We start from the raw sequence: 25,961 nt of genomic DNA, 5'->3' as shown, positions 1-25,961 counted from the left end.
ATCAGAATATTCTCCAGGTGTAGTGAAGGAAAAATCAAGAAAGTCTTTTAATTTACAAATTACAGGTGCAAACACATCAGTTGCAAGTGTTTTAGATCTCATGAAATTGGAGGCCACTTTTTAGTGACCCTAGAACTTAGAACCACACCACACTAGTAATAACTAATCTGGGTCAAATGTGATGTAGAAACGTGAAGGAAAGGAGAGGCAGGCCTTACGAGTGAAGCCCTGCTGGTTCTTCTCTTCCAGTGAAGTGAATTCATCTAGGGTAGAAAATGCTGGAGATACAAGATGTATAAATTTGCGAGTTGTGAGCATCTAATTAGCTGAAAGCAAATATCCTAAGTAGGTAAAGTTAGAAAAAATTAAAATGTAGACACAAGTTCAGATCATTGAATATAGTCAATTTCAGAGGACACAGAGAACTAGTAGGCTGTAAGCTCCTTGTTTACAGGATTTTGGCTTAATCTTTATGCCCCCCACCACCACTCAAGGCACCTACAATAGTATCTTAATCTGTAATAGAAACACAGTAAATATATATAAGGGTTCATTCAAAAGTTACTTAGATGATTTTTTCTCTTGTGTTTTCTTTTCTCACTTTACTTATTTGAAGTTTTGATACAGAGAAATAGAATTTTCTACCGCTATGTGGAAGAAAAAAGTGACTCTATTTCTACATTCTTAATTTCGATTGTTTCCTTCTTTCTTCCAGCCTTGCTACCTGAGTAAATAGAATATGGTTTTTCTCCTAATTTCTGTAAAATACATAAAGACAGTTGAAAACAAATATTATAACATTTTCCTGTTAGGTTTATGATATGTGTAGGTGTAATACACCTGGCAACTATAACATTAAATATTGGGAGGAAAAGAGAATAGATGGATCCATAAAGTAGTGAGATATCTGCATTTCATGTGAACTAGTAAAATGTTAACTCTAAGTAGGCTGTGAGAACTTAAGTATACATTGTATCCCTAGAGCCATCTCCCTCTCTTTCTCTCACACACATACACACACAAGCAAAAAGTTATAGTTTGAAAAATAGGAAAATGAATTTATTTAAAATTCATACAGTCCAAAAGAAAACATGTTTTGAGAAAAACAGGAAGAAAATATTGAGGAGACAAACATAATCTTGTTTTTATCAACCCAAACTTCCCTTAGTTCCCTGATTGTGCTGTGTCCTTTCTCGGTTTTGGACCTTTTTCACAACCTATTTGTCTTTATAGAGGACTCTTTCTCCCCACTCTGCCTGGTAAATTTCTACTTAACATGTAGGTCTCAATTTAGATGTAATTTACTTAAGGAAATATTCCAAGATACTGCTGATATTTTTTCCCACTGAACATTGTATTTCCCCTGTCATAACACATACCATTTGGTATGATAATTACTTATTTACTTGTCTTTATCCCTTGAGTCTGTAAATGCCATAGTACAGCTACCTTATGGATAAAGGGGAATAAATAAACAGTGAATGGTTAAAGAAGCCAGGCACCATGCTAGGCATCTGGATAATGAGATGAAAGGCAAAATCTCTGCTCTCAATGACTTAGTCTATTGGAGGAGACATATAAATGAAACCAACAATGATAACATTAATATGTTAGATATTATACTGTGGTATCTGGCCCCATTCAGTTTTATTTCCAACCGTTTACATTTTCTAAACCTTTACACCCACCATCCATGTATTTCTACTAATTATTATCTGAACATAGTTTATGCTGGTTTTCTTCCCCTGTTTTAGTATGCCTTTGAATATTTCAACTTATGAATGCTTCAGTAATCATAAATAACATTAATAAAATTTGCCCAAGCTGCCCTGGACAATGGTTTTCTCTCCTTCCTCTGAACTTCAGTTGCCCTTCTAGTACTGCAGTCCACTTGATCATCATGTATAAAGGCTTGGTTAATTATTTATATGTAATTATATCCCCTTTTAGATTTAGAACTCTTGGAAGATGGAGATGTTACGTAACTCTGCATATATATAAAACCATCGAGAGGCCCATCAAGGAGTAGAAAAATATCTCGCTCATGGAAGTTTCATCATAATTGATTTTTTAAAAAACTATAAGCTATGCTATCAGTCCTACCTATTTTTATCCTGTTGAATCGTTTGAATGCATTATCTTTTCTCCAGATTTGCTTTGCAAAGTACAGATCCCATTTATCCTGAACAGTTGAAGACTAGTGTTTTATTTATATTATTAACTAGCTTTACATGTCCCGAGAACTGTGGCAAGTGCTTTACACATATTCTGCCATTTAACCTTCCAGTAACCCCATGAGGCAGGTACCCCTAGTAACTTCATTCTGCCTCTGTAAAAGTAGGTTCCAAATAGGCTCAGTTATTGTGATAAAGCCTTATAACTAATCAGTAGAAGTCATAGGGTAAATCTCAACTCTGATTCTAACGTTTTAGCCACCACTATATTCTAGTCATGGGTAATGCACATAGCTTTTCCAGTCCTGCACATCATGATGGTAAGTAATTATCACTAGCTAATTCCACAGACTCAAGAAATATATACAGGAACTATGATATACCTTAACAAATCCTACAACTATAATAACAAAGTATGTTATTCAGAAAAGAAATCATTATTTACCAAGAATCAAAACGTACTTGGTACTTTGCTAACACTATCTGATCTTTTCTTCCAAAAGGATTTTTTAGGGTTACTATCCCTATGATCATTTTCTAGGTGAGAAACCTGAGACTTAGAAAGGTCAAGAACACTTTTCAGGGTAGATCACACAACTAGTAAGTAGCAGGTTGTGGATGTCCACCAATATGTTTGTCATAAAAAATTGTGTTTTTTAACTACTATACTACACTACCTTGTTAACCTCTGTTTATGTGCTTCTCAGTTTGTTTACTATCCTTTGTCATTGTGTCACCATGAAGAATATGAATATACTCAGAGTTCTGTTATGTAAATTTACTGGTTGGGTTCAGGATAACTGGTTTAAGTAGTCTGACTTTCTGTTTCCACTATTTGTAAAAACTGTCCAAGATACTATGATTTTATCCAATTTTAAAACATTTTATAAGTAAAAATATTATTAACATATTTTAATTGTATATTAAACATATGTGGTCAAGCACACGCCTTCCTGACACACCTATGTTGTTTAGAATTGGTAAGCAGCATATTTATATTAAACTAATTTCATACTTTTATCCATGTCTGTGTTGTAACTCTTATCCAGAATTCTCAGATTCTTTCCTGCAAAGTCTATATTCTATAATCTAGACAGAATTATGGGCCCAGGTGGAACACCTAAGATCATTACAGTTTTGTCATATTCTTTCACATGTAACAGGTAAAACTACTAAAAAATGTACTAATGTAAGATAAGCCAGCTGCTTGTTTCAACACAGCAATTGAATGCTATCAATCAAGGTACTCCTTGCTGTCAAAAAAGAAAACTGGAAGTTTCTGTATGGAAGAAAGTAAGGCTTAGGATAAATTAAAGTAAAAAGCTTAATCTGTAAAAGACATATACTTCTAAAATTGGGGAAATGAACTAGGAAAAAAACTAGGAGCACTATTTGATAAGGCCTGTCTAGACATTGGTATCTTGACTGTGAATGTTGAATAATAAAACTGAAATGAATAACATTATGATAAGGTCAGGTAAATTCATGAAAATATAAATCAGCAAGAGAGAACAAAAATGCTGTGGCACTTATTTTAAGGACTGAATACAAATATGGGCTGGATCTTTATTTGGCAGACTCTCTTCTCGGCTGACCACTTTGTAATGCCTACAATGAAAACCACTCTTCCTTTTCAGTCTAGTTTTATTGTGGATTTTAGAAACTACCTACATTACTTTGTATTCTTAATAAAATTCAATTTTGTACTGTTACAAAGTACAACATGCGTATTATTAAAATTTAGAAAATTTAGGAATGTAAAAAGGACAGTAAATTTCACCAGGTAGCAGTTATTCTCAGAGTGAATCATGATTAATATTTTTATTTCTGGGACTTTAACCAAGATATTAAGTGTTCTCCATTCTAAAGAAAACTATAATGAAAAATTTCTTCTGTGTTTTTATGCTGATTGTTTCTGGTAAGCTTTTTGTTTACTTGTTTAGTTTTTAACATAGTCTATTAATGTATGTTAGATTATGATTGCAGAGATAAATATTAGGGGCATCAAAAGTCCTATTCAAAACTATAAAGCATGAGTGAATACTAATTTTCATCCCATATAGGCTGTGTCTTCTACATTTACATGAGATTAAATAACCAGCTACATTGAAGCTGGAAGGTTTATACTCATTTTATCACAGCCTAGCCTTCTGGGGCTATGTGGTCACTTTGGGGAAAGTCAACATAGTTCAGGGCCCATGCATTTGGACAAGTGACATGAGGTGTTAAAAGGTGACACAGATTCCCAATGCCTCTTTTTCTATAAATTCTAAAATTGACCAGAGGCATGTTTTTTTCTTAAAAGGATGTGTACATGCTTACTTGGGATTTTGCTTCCAACTCTATAGAAGCATATATTTGCTAGTAATGGAAGAGATAGGGACCCAAGGTCTGTAAGCTTGCATCCATAGTGGAAAAGTGAATTGTTACTGGAAACCGTAGTTTTCAATTGGTATAGTGTCTGGTTTGCCTTGAGACATTAACTTTATCTTCACCAAAGTTTTTACAAACAACTTATTCATTATTTCTTCCCTCCACAAAATCAATGCTACTTAAAGTGTGATACTTGAATTATTAATACGGGCCTCACCTGGGAGCTTGTTAGAAATGCAGAATCTTGGGTAAGAAAGCATTGTGCTGGAAATTGAAGTTACACATAAATGTAATAAAATAAAATCATCTTTTTGATTCAGGGGCTTACAATTTGGTAGAGATGTCAGGATTTTCACATGAAAAGACAAATAACAACTCAGCACTTGCAATATTAAGAGACATAGGGGTGAACCACGTCCTCATTGAGAGGACTGATTTTTCCAGGCTCCAAACTAAGAATTGAAATATTTTAGAAATGAACTTTTCATTCAGCAAAAATTTACTAAAATCTTCCATGCGTCAGATATTCTGCTAAGACAATGAGGGTATCAGACAGATCCAGTGTCTGCCCTTGCAATGGTTTCACTCAATTGTTTTCTAATTTGTAATATGCCTAGCAAACTACTTTTTTATAACACAAAGAATGGAACTGAATTTCCCTAGAAGTCAATTAACTCTTTGCATAATTGCTTACATAATAACTGTCTTTTGTTACTTTTCCAAGGTGACATGGAGAAAGAGGATATACCTTGAGACTTAGGGTTAAAGTAACTTTGTAACATGTGTTATGGATTTCTAATATGCATTCCCCTGACTATACCTTGATTCCCCAAATACTCACATATGACAGACCATTATAGTTACCTTCATGATAAATTTATTTAATCTTTTTTAGCTTTTTTGTCTTGGTTTCTGTAAACAAGCTTGGTATAAGATACCTGTCATCTAAAAAACTTTTAAATGCCTTATCTATTTACAAAAATCAGAGATGTCATGAAATATGATAAGAGAATTATTCCTGACATAAGTTAGACAGGACCCTTGAATTACTCATCTGTGAACTAATTTGAAGAATTCTTGCACAGGTAGATAGATCTGCCCCTCTCCTCCAAGAAAACAGAACCAGATGTCTTTTCTTCCAGCCTCATTCTCCTAGACTTGTATGTATAGAGCTATGAAGCCTACTTTTTCCTAAGCTTCAGATATTATCAAACTCCTATCTGGAAAAGTAGGTCTCATGGGTTCATTTGCCCCTCCTATACAGATTATTCCCTAGGTAAGGAAAAAAACTCAGGGAGGAGATTTCCCTCACCATTTTAGGCATAGTGTTAATCTTCCTTCTTGTGGATAGGAGTGTAGCCTTAGGTGTTTCAAATACGGTTTTACTGATTCAGCAACTTAGCAGAATAGATATAGTTAATGAATTGATTAATTTTAAAAACAAGCCAAAGTGATCAGACCTCTGAAATAACCCAACCCAAATGAGATCTAAAGCCTTCTTCTGCAGCTGACCTATTTATTCCAAGCAGCCTATCTTTGTAAGGCCTGAGGCAAGGAAGCCTGAGTAGCACGGGGCTTTACCTGGAATGTTAACAGAAGCCTTGCGATATTTCAGGCTGACTCTTCTTTTTTTTTTTTTTTAAACATCTTTGTTGGAGTATAATTGTTTTACAATGTTGTGTTAGTTTCTGTTGTATAACAAAGTGAATCAGCTATTTGTATACATATATCCCCATATCCCCTCCCTCTTGCATCTCACTCCCACCCTCCCTCCCTATCCCACCCCTCTAGGTGGTCACAAAGCACGGAGTGATCTCCCTGTGCTATGTGGCTGCTTCCTACTAGCTATCGATTTTACATTTGGTAGTGTATATATGTCAATGCTGCTCTCTCACTTTGTCCCAGCTTACCCTTCCCCTCCCCGTGTCCTCAAGTCCATTCTCTACATCAAGCTGGCTCTTCTTGGGCCTCAGCAGGCCTCTATCTTTCATCACTAGAGGTTCCTCTTGCCTCTTCTCAGACAGAGCTGTAAGTCCCAATTTTCTAAAAAGATTTAATACCTTTCCTTCAGAAGACTTCATTATAATTATATTACATTTGTACCTCTACCTTTGAAGAACACATTTAATGAACCTAAGAAATGGAAATTGGGCACAATTTGTATTTTTATGTTATGAAGTTTGACTCATACTCTTTTTGCTAGAGTACTTTCATTGGAAAGATAAGCTTGAGCTCTTCTATTTATTTAAAATTATGGTTTCTAATTATCATGAAATACGGATTTTATTATTTTTATGTATCTTCGAAATGTCACAAAGTTATAATACAGTTTATTCTTGAACAACACAGGTTTGAACTGTGTGGGTCCACTTATAGTAGATGTTTTTCAATAGTAAAACTACAGTACTTCATGATCCATGGTGGGATCAAATTAACAGATACAGAGGACCGAATAGCCAGATTTTCCTGCACAGAGGGTTGGCACCCCTAACTCCCACGTTGTTCAAGGGTCAACTGTGTTTTGTTCTGGAGTTTTATTTAGTCTGTTTTCCAATGTAAGAATATATACAGTCTGCTCCTATGGATATCACTTCTGATTAATTTACTAATCTTTTCCTTAATTGTCTTTCTGTACTACCTCTTGTGTGTGATTTTTGATTGTGTGATTTTCTTTCTGTCTTTCTGTACTACCTCTTGTGTGTGATTTTTGATTGTGTGATTTTTCTCTTTGAGTGGGAAAAATTTACCTCATTTCTTTCTCTGATTGTCACAGATGTTTTTCCCAATCACACCTACACATACCAACTAGTTTTAAGAAAGAAAGAAAGAAAGGAAGAAAACACATAAAAATATCCCTCTTAATATATTTTCTGATTATATATTGTAATATCTTTCAATCCCCAAAGTTAAAGTTTTAATTGTAGCTTTGCTGTCCAATTAACCACATCTTGGAACTGTGTTGTAAAGTGTTGTGTCAACTATATTCACAATTTTACTGAAGGCAAGAAAAAGATAAAGGGATTAAAATACTTGTGAAACACATTGAGTGCTAAATGACTAAAATAATCTTTATCAGAAAAATATAAGATCTATTGAAAAAACACTTGTTTTATGAATTCCCTCAGAAAGCACCCTGAAATGTAAAAATGCTTGTATTGATTATAAATGAAGACCCAGTAAAGATATCATCTGGTTCCTATTTTTTAATTAATAATTTTTGAAATCAAAGAGATTTCATGGCATAAAAGTCAAATAGTTCTATAAAGCTCAAAGTGAAAAAAGAGTAGTCAGCTCATACATTCTACTCATCCCTGATCTCTGTTCACCAAGGATACAACACTTTTAACTCTTCTTTAAAAAAAAAAATCTGAATATTTATAATATAACATGCTTAAATGGATATTTGATTTTTTTCAGATTAAGGTATTATTGACTAGCTTTCTACTGAAAGATGACTATTTTGCTTAAGTAGAAATCCCCTCCTTACCCCACCTACTACACACATTCTTTCTATATAATTTTATTATTATTATTTAAATAAATATTCACTATGTTCATCATTTATTATCTTGTACACATTCTTCAGAGCTGAGCCATGTAGTACACTATAAACATTGCTTTTATATAATTTTTAAACTTTTAATTTCTTGTTGACATACTTTTTAAAGCCCTCTGTGTACTTTCTTCAACTTAAACTGATTGCATAAATGTTATCCTGGGACTTCCTTTCACTAGCCTGCTAGACAATCTCTTTGCCAAAGTTTGGGCAAAGTTTATTTTATAAGTTACTTTCTCTTTGGTGAAGGACACAAATCCTCCTGGATTGATGCTTCTGTGTAAGCCTCCTGATAAAAGATGCTTGGATGATACATTTTTGGTGGCCTAACATGTCTGAAAATATCTTTATTCTGTTCTCTTAATTGACAATTTATCTGTGCATACTAGAGACTGAAAATCATTATCTATTAGAATTTAGGCATTTCTTCACTGCTTTCTAAATTCCATGTTACCACTGAAGGTTTTAATGCCATTGTGATTCCTAATCCTTTGTGTGTGATTTTTTAAATGTTTTATTGAAAAATAATCCATATGCCTTACATTTCACCCAATTAAATTATAAAATCCAGTTTTTTTTTTTTTGTTTTTTTTTTTAGTATCTTCACAGAGCTGTGCAACCGACACCACAGTCAATTTTAGGATATTTTCATTATGCCTAAAAATAACCCTGGACCCATTAGCGATCACTCCCCGTTTCTTCCCAATCTCCACAGCACTAGGCAACCATCATTTTATTGATGTGCTTATTTGAGACAATTCATATAAAAAGAATCATACAATATGTGGCCTTCTATGCCTGGTTTCTTTTACTAGCTTAATGGTTTCAATGTTCACTGATGTTGTAGTTTATATCACTACTGCATTCCTTTTTGTTGTCAAATAATATTCCATTGTGTGGCTATACCTCATTTTGCGTACCTATTCATTCCCTTAAGGATATTTAAGTTGTTTCCAAGTTTTTGGCATTTATGAATAATGTTGCTATGGACAACAATGTACAAGTTTTTGTGTGTTCAAATTTCTTTTTGGTAAATAACTAAAAGTAGAATTGCTGGACCATGTGGTAACTTTTTATTTTACATTTTGAGGAACTGCCAAAATGTTTTCCGAAATGGCTGGATCTTTACATTTCCAGCAAGAGTGTAATGAGGGTTCCCATTTATCTACATCCTCACCAGTACTTAGTATTGTCTGTCATTGTGATTATAACCATCCTGATAAGTATGAAGTAGTATTGTCATTGTGTTTTTGATTTGCATTGGTCTAATGAATATAGATGTTGAATATTCATTCATGTGTTTAATGGACGTTTGTGTAGTTTCTTTGGAGAAATGTGGATTCACATTCTTTTCCTGTCTTTATATTGGGTTATTTGTGTATTTATTATTGAATTGTAAGAGTTATTCATAAGAATTATAAAAATCATAATATAAGGATTATTAGATATTTATCTGAATACAAATGTCTTACCAGATTTTATTTGGAAATATTTTATCTCATTCTATGGTCATTTCTTCATTTTCTTGATGGTATTCTTTGAAGCATAAACATTTTTAGTTTTCTTAAGTGGAATTTTTCTTTTTTTTTTTTTTTTCCTTTTTCACTTGGGCTTTTGATGCTCTATCTAGCAAGGCTTTGCTTAACTCGGAGACTCAAATATTTACTTCTACATTTTCTTCTAAGAGTTTTATTATTTTAGCTCCTATTCTTAGATATAAAATCCATTTTCAGCTAAATTTTGCATGTGGCATAAGGCAGGGATCCAACTTCGTTTCTTTGCATGTGAATTTCCAGTTGGACTAGAGTCATTTGTTGGAAAAAAATTCTTCCCCATTGAATTTTTTAATCTAAAATTAATTGAATGTAGATGTAAGAGTTTATTTCTGTAATTTCAGTTGTATTCCACTGACATATGTCTCTATCCTAAGGTAGTACCACCTGTCTTGATTATTGTAGCTTTGTAGTAAGTTTTGAAATGGGAAGATGTGAGTTCTCCAAAATGTCCTTCACTTTAAGATTTTTTTTTCTGGCTATTCCAGGTCCCTTGCATTTCCATATGAATTTTAGATCATCTTGTCAATATGCAGAAGACAGCTTAGATTTTCCTATGGATTTCATTGAATCTGCAGATCAATTTGGAAAGTATTAACATCCTAACAACATTAAGTCTTCTAATCTGTGAATATGGGATTCCTTTGCATTTAGTTAGATCTTCTTTAATTTATTTCAATGATACTTTGTATTTTTCAGTGTATAGGTCTTGTACTTCTTTTGTTTAATTTGTTCCTAAATATTTTATTCTTTTATTGTGCAGTTTTTAGATGGAATTGTTCTTAGTTACACTTTCAGGTAGTTCATTGCTAGTGTATAGAAATACAATTGATATGTATATTTTTTTTCTTTTATCTTGCAAACTTGCTGAACTCATTTATTAGTTCTAATAGGTGTTTTTAATGTGTATTTTTTAGGATTTGCCATATACAAGACCATGTCATCTGTAACTAGACATAGTTTTATTTCTTTCTTTCCAATCTGGATAACTTTTATTTCTTTTTCTTGCTAATTGCCCTGGTCAGTGAAACGATGAACAGAAGTGACAATAGTAAGCATCCTTTTCATTTTCCTAATAGTAGCAAAACGTTCAGTCTTTCGTCCTTATATGATGATAGCTGTGTTTTTTCAAAAATGGTCTTTATCAGCCCTCCTCCAAGGGTTTCCTTGTTGTACAACTTGAGTTCCACTCATATCAAAGTTTGCTTTAATAATGCCCACTGGAGTGGTGCAGTGAACAGTCTATGTGTTTGGAATGCAGCATCCCTGATCATGATTTGTCTCATCTCCTTCAACCCTTGGCTTAAATTTTACTTCCTTAGTACCCTAAAGGCCAATCAGTCATCATGCACTTATTGCTTCTTTGCTTTTAAATTTTTGTTGATTACCTTTGTCTTTTCTAGTCTCCTCTCCTATTCTCTTTATTCTTGTGTGTTTGAGCCTTTCTTATCACTTTTTTTAAGGGTATGGAAAAATGGAGAGGTGAATTGGTGTATTTAATTGCCATGCTTAACATAGCTAGTGAGCACCTTTTGACCTAATATGTGTCAGGCACTGGGTTGAATTTGTCTTTGTTCATTCTCATTTCATTGAATATATAGACACCTTCCCAAGGTTATTGTTGCCTCCTATGGTCTGGGACTAATATGCAGATTTAAGAGAATGATATTTGTCCTTTGAAGGGAAAAAAATGACTTTTATCTTTACTTTCCAATAAATTTAGTCACAAGTACCTGTTGCCTACTAAATATGCGGAGACTGCTGGAAGTTATGAGCTCCCTCTACAAAAGAGGTGTCTTTATTCACAGTGCCTCACCTCCTCTAACCCAATTGCTACTGCCACCTCCATCCTATTATGTTTATCTTATATAAGCTATGCAATATACTTATATAATTTATATGTATATAATCCTTTTTTAACTCTACATTTATTTTCTTACCCATCTACCTCTAGGCATGAAAAACTCCCTAACTAGATGTATGCAATTTCTACTTGGTAATTATGTTTTTCTCACAACCTTGTGGTAAATTTGGTTAATTTTTTTTTTTCCTCAAGCATCGTTTCTCTGTGGTTGTGACTACATAAATTGAACAAGGCAAAGACCTGATTTTGTTTATCTTACTATTAATAATTCTAGCATATCATTCTTACTGCAAAATCAAATACAAGACACTGAAACAAGATGTGTAATACCACAGCATACCTTGGCTTTACCCGTCCAATACACCTAGCACTCTCTCCTTTATCTCTCCATATACCAGTCAGTATCTCAGTATTGATAATAATACTCTACAAGTTATAGAGCATGTTTGCACTCATTATGTCTTTTAATATTCTTAAAACTTATTAAGACATATGCTAGGTTGGAGGCTAAGGCCCAGAAAGGTTAAGAAACTAGTCCACAGTTAAATGTCTGGTAAGAAATACTACAGGTACATCTGTCTTCTACCTTAAAGACTAGAGCACATTTCAAGATACCATATGTGCCTGGTTTATCCTTCTATATAAATAAAAGATGGAAGTGAAAATTACGAGATTCCTTTGGTAGAGATGTGTTGAAGATTATAATGAGAATAACATAACTGCCAACCTATAATGGGCATTTACAATGTGTCACACATTAAGCTAAGTGCTTCTATTGAATTACCGTGTTTAAACCTCACACCATCCCTATGAAGTCAATAATGTCATTATCCTCTAATATGAGCTGAGAAGAGAACCCCACAGGAGCATGTGTTACTTTGTTCTATCTTCTCATATCCTCTTATAGATAAAACTGAGGTAAACATTTTTCTTAAGCAATATTCCCACTAATAACTAATACCTGAAGATGATAGGTTTATTATTTAGCAAATTTTGTCAATGGATATTGAATCCAAGTCTTTCTTTTCATAACATAAAATAAATGAATTTCTTATTTGATTGTGCCTTGATAACTAGATTTTAATTTTCCAAGTAATGAAAACTGTTTCAAAGTTTTACATATTTAAATTTTAGAACTCTGCATGCCATTACAATAAAGTTTCTTAAGAAATCAGAGCGTAAAGTGGCTCAATTGCTAGAAATGATTTTACTTGGGGACCCAAAATAAGCAGTTTTCCATCCAGTTTTAGCAAACGAGTTGGTATTACCAGGATTCTTTCTCAGAGTAAACTCGCAACTTGCTATATCTATAGCCTACAACGGGAAAAATCTCTTAGCACTGGTGTAGTACACTCTCAGGTCAGGACCTAGAGTCTCTGACTGGGTAGCCACTTCCTAGAAACAACTCTGCGGTATAGAAGGAAGAGTAAAAATGTTTTTAAACAGATAGCGGTATTTATCATACAAATTAAATGTGTTTCAGCATGTAATTGTAATTAAATTACTAACCATCCATATCCATAAAATGGAATAATGTACACCTATCAAAAGGGATGGGGATATCCATGCGTTGAGTGTGCATGCACCACCCCCCACACACGTGTTTTATTTTTATTTATTTATTTATTTATTTATTTATTTATTTATTTATTTATTTATTTATTTATTTATTTGCGGTACTCGGGCCTCTCACGCGCAGGCTCAGTGGCCATGGCTCACGGGCCCAGCCACTCCGCGGCATGTGGGATCCTCCCGGGGTGGGGCATGAACCCGTGTCCCCTGCATCGGCAGGCGGACCCTCAACCACTGCGCCACCAGGGAAGCCCCGTGTATTATTTTTAAAAGTGTACAATCTGTTTTAAACACTAGGCTCAGTCCACAGAATATTTTCTCAAAGCACCTAATTGGCCTACAGTTTCCACCTTGTAATAGCACATCTAAATTATAGAGAATTTTTATTTTTCTTTTGGAAAGACTAGTAAATCTGTACGAGACATTATTATGCAAATTGAAAGATATGACATGACATGTTTGCCCTATTTAAAAAAAACTTAAAGAGTTGACTCTGTTGGATTTGGAGTAGATGTTTTTTCTTAAATTTTTTACATAAAATTTTTTTTCTTTAAAAATAGAAACAGTTTTATTTATTTTATTCTTTCTCATTTGTATGCCTTAAACTTTTTTGTTTTGTTTTTTTTGGTCACCTTAGTGCCTTGGCTAGGACCTCCAGTACATTATTGAATATAAGTGGTAAGAGCAGTTATCCTCTTCCTTTTATGACTTGTTCCTGATATTGGGGCAAAGTAATACCATCAGGTTAAAGAAATTCCCCTCTGTTACTATACTGCCAAGTGTATTTGTGGGTTTTTTTAAAAAAAATCATGAATAGGTACTGTTTTTTGTTAAATGCTTTAGGAATCTGTTGAAATGATCATATGTTTTTTCTCTCTTAGTCTACTGATATGGTGACCTGCATTAATTGATTTTCAAATGCTAAACCTGCCATGATAAACCTCACTTAGTTATGATATATTATCCTTGCATATATTCCTCCATTTGGATTGTTAGGAATTTTTCATCAATGTTTGTAAGGAATATTGTTCTGTAGTTTTCTTTTCTTGAATGTGTTCGTATGATTTTGGAACTAGGGTAATTCTGGCCTCATAAAATTAGTTAGAAAATATTTTCTTCCTTTTTCTTTCCTAGACATGTTTGTATAGGATTGGTGCTATTTCTTCTCTAAATGTTTCGTAGCATATCCAGTGAAGCTATCTGGGTCTAGTGTTTTATTTGTGGGAAGATTTTTAGTTTTAAATTCAATTTCTTTAGTAGATATAGGAATTATCCATTTCTTCTTGAGTGAGCTTTGGCAGTTTGTGTTTTTCAAGGAACTTGTCTATTTCATCTATGTTGTCAAATTTATTTATTTTTAAAAATTTATTTATTTCTTTATTTGGCTGTGTTGGGTCTTCATTGCTTCATGGGCTTTCTCTAGTTGCGGGGAGTGGGTGCTACTCTTCGTTGTGGTGCACGGACTTCTCATTGTGGTGACTTCTCTTGTTGTGGAGCATGGGCTCTAGGTATGTGGGCTTCAGTAGTTGAAGCACGAGGGCTCAGTAGTTGTGGCTCACGGACTCTAGAGCACAGCTTCAGTAATTGTGGCACACTGGCTTAGCTGCTCTATGACATGTGGGATCTTCCCGGACCAGGGCTCAAACCCGTGTCCCCTGCATTGACAGGCGGATTCTTAACCACTGCACCACCAAGAAAGTTCCTATGTTGTCAAATTTAAAGGCAAAGATTTGTTTGAAGTTTTCTCTATCTTTTTAAAACTGTGAGATCTGTACTAGTGATATACTCTCTTTCCTTGCTGATACTTGTAATTTGTGTCTTTTTTTGACTTTAAGAAGGTCCTGCGATATAAGATCAATATATAAAAAATCAATCGTATTTCTAAATGCTAAAGATGTACAATTGGAAATGTAAATAATACCACTTATAATAAACCAAAACTATAAAACACTTAGGTATTAATTGAATAATATATATAAATGCAACTATAAAACACTTAGGTATTAATTGAATAATATATATAAATGCAAGATCTATATGCTGGAAACTCATGGGGAAAAATAAGCCTCCTAGAGCCCCAAGTAAATGTACATATATTACATTGTATTTGTGGATCGGAAGACCACAGTATTAAGATGTCAGTCTTCCCCAATCTATAAATTCAATATAAGTCCAAATAAAATCCTAGCATAATTGCATAAAAACTGACAACGGATTCTAAAATTTATATGGAAATGTAAAGGACCTGGAATATCTAAAGCGGTACTGAAAAACAAAAATAAAGTATGAGGATTCATGCTACCAGATTTCAAGTTTACTATGTCAAAACAGTGTGATATTGGAGAGAGGTAAACATGTAAATTAATGAAACATAGGAGTGCAGAAATACATCCACAAATAAATAGTGAAATATGTATTTTTTTAAGTGCAAATATAATTTAATGAAGAAAGGTTAGTCTTCTCAACAAATGGTGCAGGCACAGTTCAACATTTAATGCAAAAAAAACCCATAAAAACCTTGATTCATATATTATACTATATATAAAAACTAACTCAAAATGGACCAAAAATCTAAAACTATAAAATTTCTAGAAGAAAACAAAGGAGAGATTGACTTAGGTAAGGATTTGACACTAAAAGCATGATTCAAAAAGAAAATATTGAGAAATTAGACTTATCAAAATTAAGGAATATTTTCTTTGCAAATTTATTATTTGAAAAACACTAATACAATGAAAAAAGAAGCTACAGACCAGGAGGATATACTTATAAGTCAAATATCTCATAATGGACTTGTATCTAAAATATATATATATATATATATATATATATATATATATATACATGCACACACACACACATATATAAAATAAAAAATGGGCAAAAGATTGAACAAACACTTTACCAAAGATATATGATTGGCAAATAAGAACATGAAAAGACGTTTAATATCATTAGTCATTAGGAAATGCAAATTAAAACCACAATTAGGTACTATTGCATACCTGTTAAGAGTGGTTAAAGAAATTAAAATAAAAACCTGATAATAAGTTCTGGGCAGAAGGCCAAGTAGCTGGAAGATTTATATATTTATGGTGGGAATGAAAAGCAGTACAGCCACTTTGAAAAGTATTTTGATAGTTTCTTATAAAGTGAAACATCTTTTTACTATATAAGCCAGCAATCCCAAATTTACCAAATGAATTGATAACCTATATTTACACAAAAATTGTATGTGAATGTTATAGCAACTTTACTCTTAATAAACCGAAACTAGAAACAACTCAAATGTCCATCATGTGTGAAATGGATAAACAAACTAAGGTACATTCATACAATGGAATACTATTCAGCAATGCAGAAGAGAGAACTACTGATAAAATAACATGGATGAATCTCAAATATGTTATGTTCAGTAAAGATGCTACAGACTGGATGATTCCATTTGTATGACATGCTGGAAAAGGCAAAACTATTGAGACAGAAAGCAGATCAGTGATGGCCAAAATCTGGCAGTGGGGAAATGAGCTGATTGCAGAAGGACATAGAAAAATATTTTAGGATGATGGTCCTGTTCTATATTTTAATAATGGTATTGGTTACAAAACTCTATGCATTTTTCAAAACTTACATATCTGTACACTAAAAAGAATCAGTTTTACTGAGTGTAAATTATACCATAACAAAAATGGAACAAAAAATTAGGAAAAAATAATTGCCTTAATGTTATAGCTTTCTATATGGGAACACACTGAAAATTTGAGGCTAGGACTGTGGTTTTACACTAAGGGAAGAATTCTGAAGAAATCCACCTTAGCAGTCATAATGAATGATATGACACAAATTATCACCATTCTAAATATGTCAGGCGGACGTCCTGATGACAAGAGGGACTGTCTGGTATGATAAGTAGCTGCATCAGCTTATCAATTTCCAAGTACAAAGAGTGAGTGAAATATGTTATTTTTATAAATGTACTACATGGAGAAAGATATTTTTCTTATTACCGTGATTATCATTGTTGGTTAAAAGGCATTTTTGTATAACCTAAATTCAAGAAGAAACTTGATTACTAAAATTGCGAATGAAATTTGATCCTATTTTGTAAAATAATGCCTCACATAACTTATATCTGGAAAAGTGCCTATACTTTTTGTATCTCCAAAGAGTTTATAAAAGTTCTAATTTTCTCTCAGGGGGGAACATGTAACCTAGAAGCACATGAATATGGCACAGCTGTGTTCTTACTATCCCACCAAGTCCAATACATGATCAATGTGAATTGTTCGATTTTAGGTCATGAAGGCAGCCAGCATAATGTTATTGATGATCTGGTGGCTACACATACAGTATTGGAAGCAGTGGTTCTCTGGCTTAGAGATATTTACATAAACAAAACGAATGAGGGAAGAAACCTCCTAAAAGTAATAACTTGCAGTTGCTGGAATCTCGTTACCAGCTTGTAACCATTCTTTATTGATCTGCTTTTACTCTGAGGCAGGTTAGCCAAATTTATTTGTATGTGTTTCCAAAACCATAAACCTGCATACATTTGTGTAAATGTGTTAAAAAGCAGAACAATCTCTAAAGACTATGCAGACTAGCATAAGTATTTGGTGAAAATTACATGCCTGGATTGTTGATTGGTCTATGCTTATGTAGCAGATTAGATGTGGATATACATTGTTTCAGTGAGTACTATTCATATTTTATAGAAACCCAATTAGCCAGTATAGAAAAATCTTTGTTTCCTATGGTTAGTGTTTCTCTGTTTGTTGGGGACTTTTCATTCAGGTAACGATTTCAGGAGAATTTACCAAAAAAAGTATCTTCTCCAGAAGATGTCAAAAGATACAGAAGTGATTTAGGTGCAAAACTAGAACTATTTTATGCAATACCCAAAAATAAAAGAGCAAAAGAGAAAAATATTTCTATTGTAAAATGAAACATAGTTCCAAATCACTGGAAGAATATGGAAATTATGACAAGAATGCTTGATGACAGGTATTCTGTTGTACTGAATGGATGATTATGCTTAAATGGTAAAATGATAATAAATATAATAATTAAAAGAGTTACTATGAGGCAGGCAGTATTTTAAGAACTTTGCATGACTTAGCTCATTTAAGCCTCACCATACCCTATGAGGTAGTTTCTATTATTTTTCCCATTTTAGAGATAAGCTCTCTATACCTGTTTATTCTTAAGTCATTTGCCCATTACCATGGTATTATGTAACAACCCTGGTACCTCGGGGGTTTAATGCAACAAAAATCCAAATTTTCACTCACATCACAATCCAGTTGGGTCATCAGTAGATGCTTCCTGTATGTGCTATTTTAGGCTCCCTCCGATTTGGGTCTCCGCCATCCCAGGGTTCTCCCAGTTGTCTGCTGGATTCCCTGCATCCAAAGGGCGGACAAGTCAAGAGACAATAGAGGATTGTCAGAATCCTTTAGGGGCCAGGTTAGGAAGTGGCACAAACTAATTTTACATATATTTCATCATCTAGAAGCCACATTCACATAGCCTGAAATTAGCTAAACCAAGGTTGGAGCTTAGGTACTCTGGCTCCAGAGTCCAAAGCTGTGTATACGGCATCACACTCAGAAAAAAGAAAAAAAGTGGTAAAAAAAGGTATGAGATTTAGTATGAATTAATTTTCTATCCTTTTAGAATTCCTCTTACTATTTGTTAGTAATAAAAATTCAGAAATTTAGTTCTTGAATCTATTTCTAAGTTAAAGATCAACTTAGAAGCTTAGATACCTCAAAGCTACCTACTACTTGTAAACTGTTAACTTGTGTTTTATACGGAAAATATACTCAAACTTTGATAATATTCTCCTATACAACTTTGAAAAGAACACAAAAATATTTCTTAAAATCACAGAATATAGTGGGTCTGTGTTGGGGAGTCTTCATCAATTGCATTAGATTTAATTTCTGAAATACTAGCTCCTCTTCTTTAATTAAAAAGATACTTTTCTTTTATGATAATGCTGAAGAATACAGATAAGATACCATGTTTCCATATTTGCATTCTGATTTGCATATTTCATCCCCTTAGATACTAGTGATCTTCCTACTTCAGTGTAAGATTCAAACCATTGATAATGTTTCATGAGCCAATGACTATGCTTCATTTAAAGCAGTTTATGAAGATTGATGAGTCAAGCACAAAATTTCTGTTCTGCTCAAATAATCTTTCTGACAAAATTAATCTGATGCACTTTTAATTATGTACATAATCATTATAGTGTTGCACGTAATTAAGCATAAATGGTACGCAGTTCAAATACATAACATTACAGTAATTAGTATTGCTTTCATAGAGCCAAGCCAAATTTTAAATTTTAGCTTTTTTTTTTTTTTTTTTTTTTGCGGTACACGGGCCTCTCACTGTTGTGGCCTCTCCCACTGCAGAGCACAGCCTCCGGATGCGCATGCTCAGCGACCATGGCTCACGGGCCCAGCCGCTCCGCGGCATGTGGGATCTTCCCGGACCGGGGCACGAACCCACGTCCCCTGCATCGGCAGGCGGACTCTCAACCACTGCGCACCAGGGAAGCCCTAAATTTTAGCTTTTCATGTTGGTAGCTCCTCATAGTTCTTTATGATCTGTTAGAAGAATACATATTTACCGTTTCATCTGATATCATATACTGTTTAATTGTCTCCATATCACCTCTCTATACGTACACAAATTCTCATGCAGGATAAATTCAGTAAACCAAAAGCTAAGTTGCCCTTGTCTCTTTTGCTATTTTCAACCACCAGACTCCCACCTAATATGCAAAATCATGTGTGAGGTCTGATCTTTCATAACCATTTTTATCCATTTTCTCTTATTTCTCCTCTTTTCTCGCCGTCACTACCATGATGTTGGTAACCTTTTAGCATGCCTTGTACTCTTCATACTCCAGGGGTTTCAAGATTGGAGAGAGCAGAAAGATGGAACCAGTAGTCTATGGATTTTCTACTTCAGACTGAGACAGGGCAAAGAAAGAGATGGGCTATAGGGATTACGTGGAAAACAGTGCATTTAAAGCAGTGAATTAATATGCCTGTCCTAAGGTACAGACTAATGAATTAGGTAATACCCCTACCTTCATGCTCTTTATCCTATAAGATATTGGCCTTTTCTATGAGAAACTGTTCCTCTTTCTGTCCGAACCCCTTCCTACATTTATCTCTGTCCCCTCTGCACCGCTGAAACCGTTTTTAAAGGTCTTAATTGATCCTATTAGGAAACCCAGGGCAGTCTTTAGGCTTCATCCAAGTATATTTCTCAGTTTTTAATATTTATTGCCCTGCTTACTTCCATGGACTGTTATTCTTCCTTAGGTTTTGTGAAGCTTTCTATGTTCCTCGTCTATATATTTAGTTATTTCTCAGTTTTCTTTTTTTTTAAAACATCTTTATTGGAGTATAATTGCTCTGAAATGGTGTGTTAGTTTCCGCTTTATAACAAAGTGAATCAGCCATACATATACATATATCCCCATATCTCCTTCCTCTTGCATCTCCCTCCCACCCCTCTGGGTGGTCACAAAGCACTGAGCTGATCTCCCTGTGCTATCTGGCTGCTTCCCATTAGCTATTGATTTTACATTTGGTGTGTATATATGTCCATGCCACTCTCTCACTTCGTCCGAGCTTCCCATTCCCCTTTCCCGTGTCCTCAGGTCCATTCTCTACATCTGTGTCTTTATTCCTGTCCTGCCCCTAGGTTCTTCAGAACCTTCTTCTTTTTTTAGGTTCCATATATATGTGTTAGCATACAGTATTTGTTTTTCTCTTTCTGACTTATTTCACCCTGTATGACAGACTCTAGGTCCATCCACCTCACTACAAATAACTTAATTTCGTTTCTTTTTATGGCTGAGTAATATTCCATTGTATATATGTGCCACATCTTCTTTAGCCATTCATCTGTCAGTGGACACTTAGATTGCTTCCATGTCCTGGCTATTGTAAATAGAGGTGCAGTGAACATTGTGGTACATGACTCTTTTTGTCTGTTTTCTTTATTAACACCTTTTTTTCTGCTTGCCTTTCACATATAAAAGTTCTCTAGGTTTGATTTATATCATAAATATTCTTTTTTAAGGGATGATTATTTTCTCTTTGGACTTCAAGGACCAATTATGTGTTTTTGACTTCCAAATCTCCACCTCTAGTTCAGACTTTTCTTCTTAGGTAGACTCAAATTCTCAACTCCCTCCTAGCCATTTTTCTTGTCAACGTTTTAAACTAAACCGTCAAAAGCAAACTTAGTATTTCCCTCTAAACCTCCAGTCCTTCTGTTATTCTTAATTCATTTTATTGGTACTGTTAACTCAGTGTTACTATGCTTTCACCAAGTTTCTGGCCATCCACTCATCTAAATATTCATAGTCCTAACCTTTTAGATAGCTTTTCTTTCTTTACTGTCTTTTACTCATTTTTCTCCTTGTTATTAGGCACTTTCAAACAATACACGTCAGAGTATATCACTTCTGTCCTCCTTAACTAGCAATGATTCCCATTATTGAAACAGAAAATTCTACTTAATCTAAGAATTAATCTACTTCTGTCTGGCCCCAAATAATAATTCCAGTCCCATTTCCTACCACATCAAACACTATGTTTTAGCCACACAGGGTTATTTACCATTGTCTTTACCTCTTACATGCTGTCATTTTTTAAAAATTTATTTTCTCATATTGTCTACTTTATCTGGAATGCATGCTCATAAATTCTGTCTACTGAGCTCATCTTTTAAATTTTACTTTAAATTTAACTTCTTTAACAACCTTTTTTCCAGATACCTACCTCTATTTCCAGTCTCTGGATGAATTCTTCTCTTTCCAGCTAATGTCACATGTATTTTTATTTAGTATATGTGTTGTTCTGCTATGAATTATAGCTGTTGTTTACATTGTTGCACTTCTCATCTAACCCCACTTGCTTCCACACTCATGTTGTAATTCATTAATTTGTCTAAAGCAATTTTGCATCTGTGGAAGCCCAGCAGAGTCCTTAGCATTGACTAGGTGCTCAATCAGTGTTGAACTAAAAGAAGCATATAGAGTAAAGGCAATTTTGGACTGATTCCACCATAATCAAACAAGATTTGACAACTCAATTACCTAACTTAAAGATGTAAATGAACTATCTTTAGGACCTAGTTTAATTTAATGGACTAGAAATGACACCTGAGAGTATTAATTGTCATCCTAGAATTAAGCTATTTTACTGATTTATTAGTTCATTCATCCTATAAAAGTTATAAAAAACACTTCTTGTATCTACAGCACACTACTAAGCTTAGAATGACAAAGCAAATTAAAAAAATACACCACAGTTTCAACCGTCACCAGATTGTACAGTGGGAAGTAGAGGCATTTTTGAAAACATAGGCTTTGTTTGTAGTCAGCCTGACCTTGATTTGAAGTTTTGAATACCATCTTCATCGTATATTTACCATATAATCTTAAATTAGTTATCAACCATAAGTTTCCTCATCTGAAAACTATAAATTACAATGATATCTACATTTTTGACTGGTATGGGGTTTCAAAGAAATTGCACATTTCAAAAACTTCATATATATGCATGTATCTACATATATATATATATTTTTTTAGGTTTATAATTTATAGCTGTAGATACTGGTGGGGGAAACCAAAATGTAAATAACTACCATATGAAACAAAAATGTTATAACTTCTAAAGATCCATTTATTCTATATTTTTATTAATAATGTATTTTTACAGACCAAATGACTGGTCTTTGCACATTATATAAATGTTAATATTTATAACAGCATATAATTGGTATTGACCCCAGTTCCAAACCTACAAATCAGATGTATTGATTTGTATAGTGGCTTAATTTATATCAAGGAAGCAGAAATTGTTCCAGGTATCTTAAAGAGAAATAACTTTTAATATAAAGTGTCAATTGTAATAGAACAGTGGAAATTAGAAGTCGAAGAGGGCACACCTAGCTTTCAGCTTATGGAACTGCAGTTATGTTCCAGTTAGAGGGGAAGCTATGATAACTGATGAGTTTACTAGTAGCATATTGATAGGCAAGAGAAAAAGACCAGGTTTTTATCCTGGGGCACTTCAACCTTAAGAGGTTGACAAGAAAATGTGGATCTGTACAAAGGAGGCGGTGAAATAGGAGGAAAACCAGAAGTCCTGAGCCCTGGAAGCAAAGTGATGAAGGTACATCAGGGAAAACTAGTTAACAGTGTCAAGTGCTGCTGATAGGTCAAGTAAGATGAGGACTGAGAAAAGGCCATCACACTTATCAGCCTCAAGGTCATTGGAAACCTGTATCTGAGCAGTTTCTGGAGCAATGGAGATAAAACCTTTATGGAGTGGGCTTAAGATAGAAACAGAGAGGAAGAAAGAGACAGTGAGTATGGATTATTTTGTAAGTTTTGTTATAAAGAGGAACAAAGATACTGGGCAACGGTGACTCCTACAGGACGTGAGATCAAGGTTTTTTGTTTTTAATGTGGGGAAAAGTAGTACAAGGGTCAGAAAACATTCTGTAAAGGGCTATAATAGATATTTTAGGTTTGGGGGGCCAACTAGTCAACTAAGGCAACTAGTTGGGTTGTGTTTGTAGTGTAAAAACGGCCATAGGCAATATGTAAACAAATGGCTATTGACTGTGTTCCTATGAAACTCAATTGACAAAAAGGGATGGAGGCTTTAGTTTGATCTGATATAAACTTTTAAAGATGAATTATGAGAGGAAGTAGAGAAAAACTCAAGTGATATCCTTGAATAGGTGAAAGGGGATGGGATTTGTGCGCAGGAGTTGGGGCTGCAGCTTTAATTATGAGTTAAACCAAGTTTGAAATGCAAGAAAAACAAGAATAGGCAGAGGAGGGTAAGATGTGAAGCATAAATCTGTGGAAAATTTCTTTCAATAGCTTCAATTTTCTGAGGGAAGTAGGAAGCAAGATCATCATATGTGGGTGACCATTATGAAGGAGATTTAATGTTTTAAGAAGAGAAGATACATAAAATACTGATAGTTTCATGAAAGAGTTTAAAAGCAATTGGGCTAAGAAAATACTAGAGGTAATTAATTTTTTAGTAAAATACCAAATTTTCAGTTTGGAGTATTCTAGCTGTCCTTTTCCACACTGGACTTTAATATATCTTTATTAAAAGTTAAAATATTTCTGAAGCACCAGCTAAATTTGTGGCAAATATCAATTTATTTTGAATCATTTAACCTTGATCTTTAAAACCCTTATTTTTCTCCCCAGGGGAAAAAAGGAAATTGTCACGACCCATTAATATCCCTATTTTCAGACACCACAATCAGTCATACATTCTCTCTGTAATTTTTCTTGTTTAGCAAATCTTATTCCTGTTAGAAATTATTTGTGAAATGAATATACCTCTGTCACTTCATCTGTGTTTCATGCATTTATCATACTGAATCCTAATTTGCTCTAAGGTTTTGCTAACTTTGGCTTCACTGATGTTTTTGTTCTGAAAGGGTTTAGATATTAAGAAATATATTATGTCCAGTAGTTGTCTAATATTTTGCCACCTGCTTCAAAGGTTATACATGGATTAGTAAGTCAAAACAAGCCCTCAAAATATAGAATATCAATGGATGTGTCAGATAAGAAAGGCATAAATGGTGAAATCAACCACTGAGTTGACATTTTTCCTCTTGAAATAATTTACCAGAATTTGAAAGGATTTGTGCCTTTGAATGTACGTAATAAGGGAAAAAGTGAAAGACTGAACAGATTGATCTGAAATTTTTATTAACAATACTTCAAACAAATGCAAGCCAACATATTTTAGAGGGAATAGATATTGTTTTGTTCTGTCAGCCAATCCTAGAAACTTTCTAGGAAACCAATCAGAGCTGTATTATTATGGTTATGCACTGAGTAAATATTAACGTTTAAATTTAAATAGTATATGTGTGTGCACAGTTATATAGACATAATATCTTTGCTTTTCCTCTACAGAACTGTTGCCCAGTTGCCAGCAGTTGAATTGTCAGTATAAATGTGCCATGGTCAGAAATAGTACAATGTGTTACTGTGAGGATGGATTTGAAATAAAAGAAGATGGAAGAAGCTGTAAAGGTAATTATGACATGTAATTCTACTCAATTTTATTTTAACAGAGGCTTAATTAACAGAAATTTAATAAAATATCTTCAAGCACCTACCATGTGTTCCACACAGTGTTTATGTCCACTTTATTTTTGTCTCTTGAGAGTTAAAAGTTGGCTCTCCCCCAAAAACCACGTATAGAAACATTAGATAAGCATTTATACAAATCAATTTTCTTTCCTTTTTTGATTGAAGTGTAGTTGATTAATAATGCTGTGCCAATCTCTGCTGTACAGCAAAGTGACTCAGTTATACACATACAGACATTGATTTATATATTCTTTTCCATGATGGTTTATCCCAGGAGATTGGATATAGTTCCCTGTGCTGTACAGTAGGACCTTGTTATGTATCCATTCTGAATGTAATAGCTTGCATCTACCAACCCCAAACTCCCAGTCCATCCCTCTCCCTCCTTTCCCCCCCCTTGGCAACCACAAGTCTGTTCTCTGTGTCTGAGTCTGTTTCTGTTTTGTAGATAGGTTCATTTGTGCCATATTTTAGATTCCACGTATAAGTGATATCATATGGTTACAAATCAATTTTCAATTCATATTGCAGTAATGACAGACATGGGACATGTCAACAATGGGATGTGTTTTGGTCAGTCACTAAAACTTTGGATTTAATTATTTTAACCTCCTAAATAGTTTATGACTGTTATATAGCTGCAGTGTAGTAGACATTTGTTATCTACTAAGTTAATAATAGTCATGTA

General features: G+C 33.9%; 1 protein-coding gene across 1 annotated transcript in view; it reads left to right on the top strand.

Moving 5' to 3' along the window:
* Positions 1–25,961, top strand: part of LRP1B (LDL receptor related protein 1B) — a gene marked incomplete at its 3' end in the record, with an annotated part of 1,833,965 nt that overhangs the window by 825,531 nt on the left and 982,473 nt on the right. The window contains exon 4 of the mRNA XM_082841888.1: positions 25,094–25,213. Coding sequence (XP_082698014.1) covers positions 25,094–25,213 — 120 coding nt within the window. The remainder of the gene's footprint in view (positions 1–25,093; positions 25,214–25,961) is intronic.

Source organism: Leucopleurus acutus (assembly GCF_964270905.1).
Source record: "Leucopleurus acutus genome assembly, chromosome: 6".
Classification (NCBI taxonomy): Eukaryota; Metazoa; Chordata; class Mammalia; order Artiodactyla; family Delphinidae; genus Leucopleurus; species Leucopleurus acutus.
Note: the sequence above shows the minus strand (reverse complement) of the source record. Positions and strands in the feature narration are given on the sequence as shown.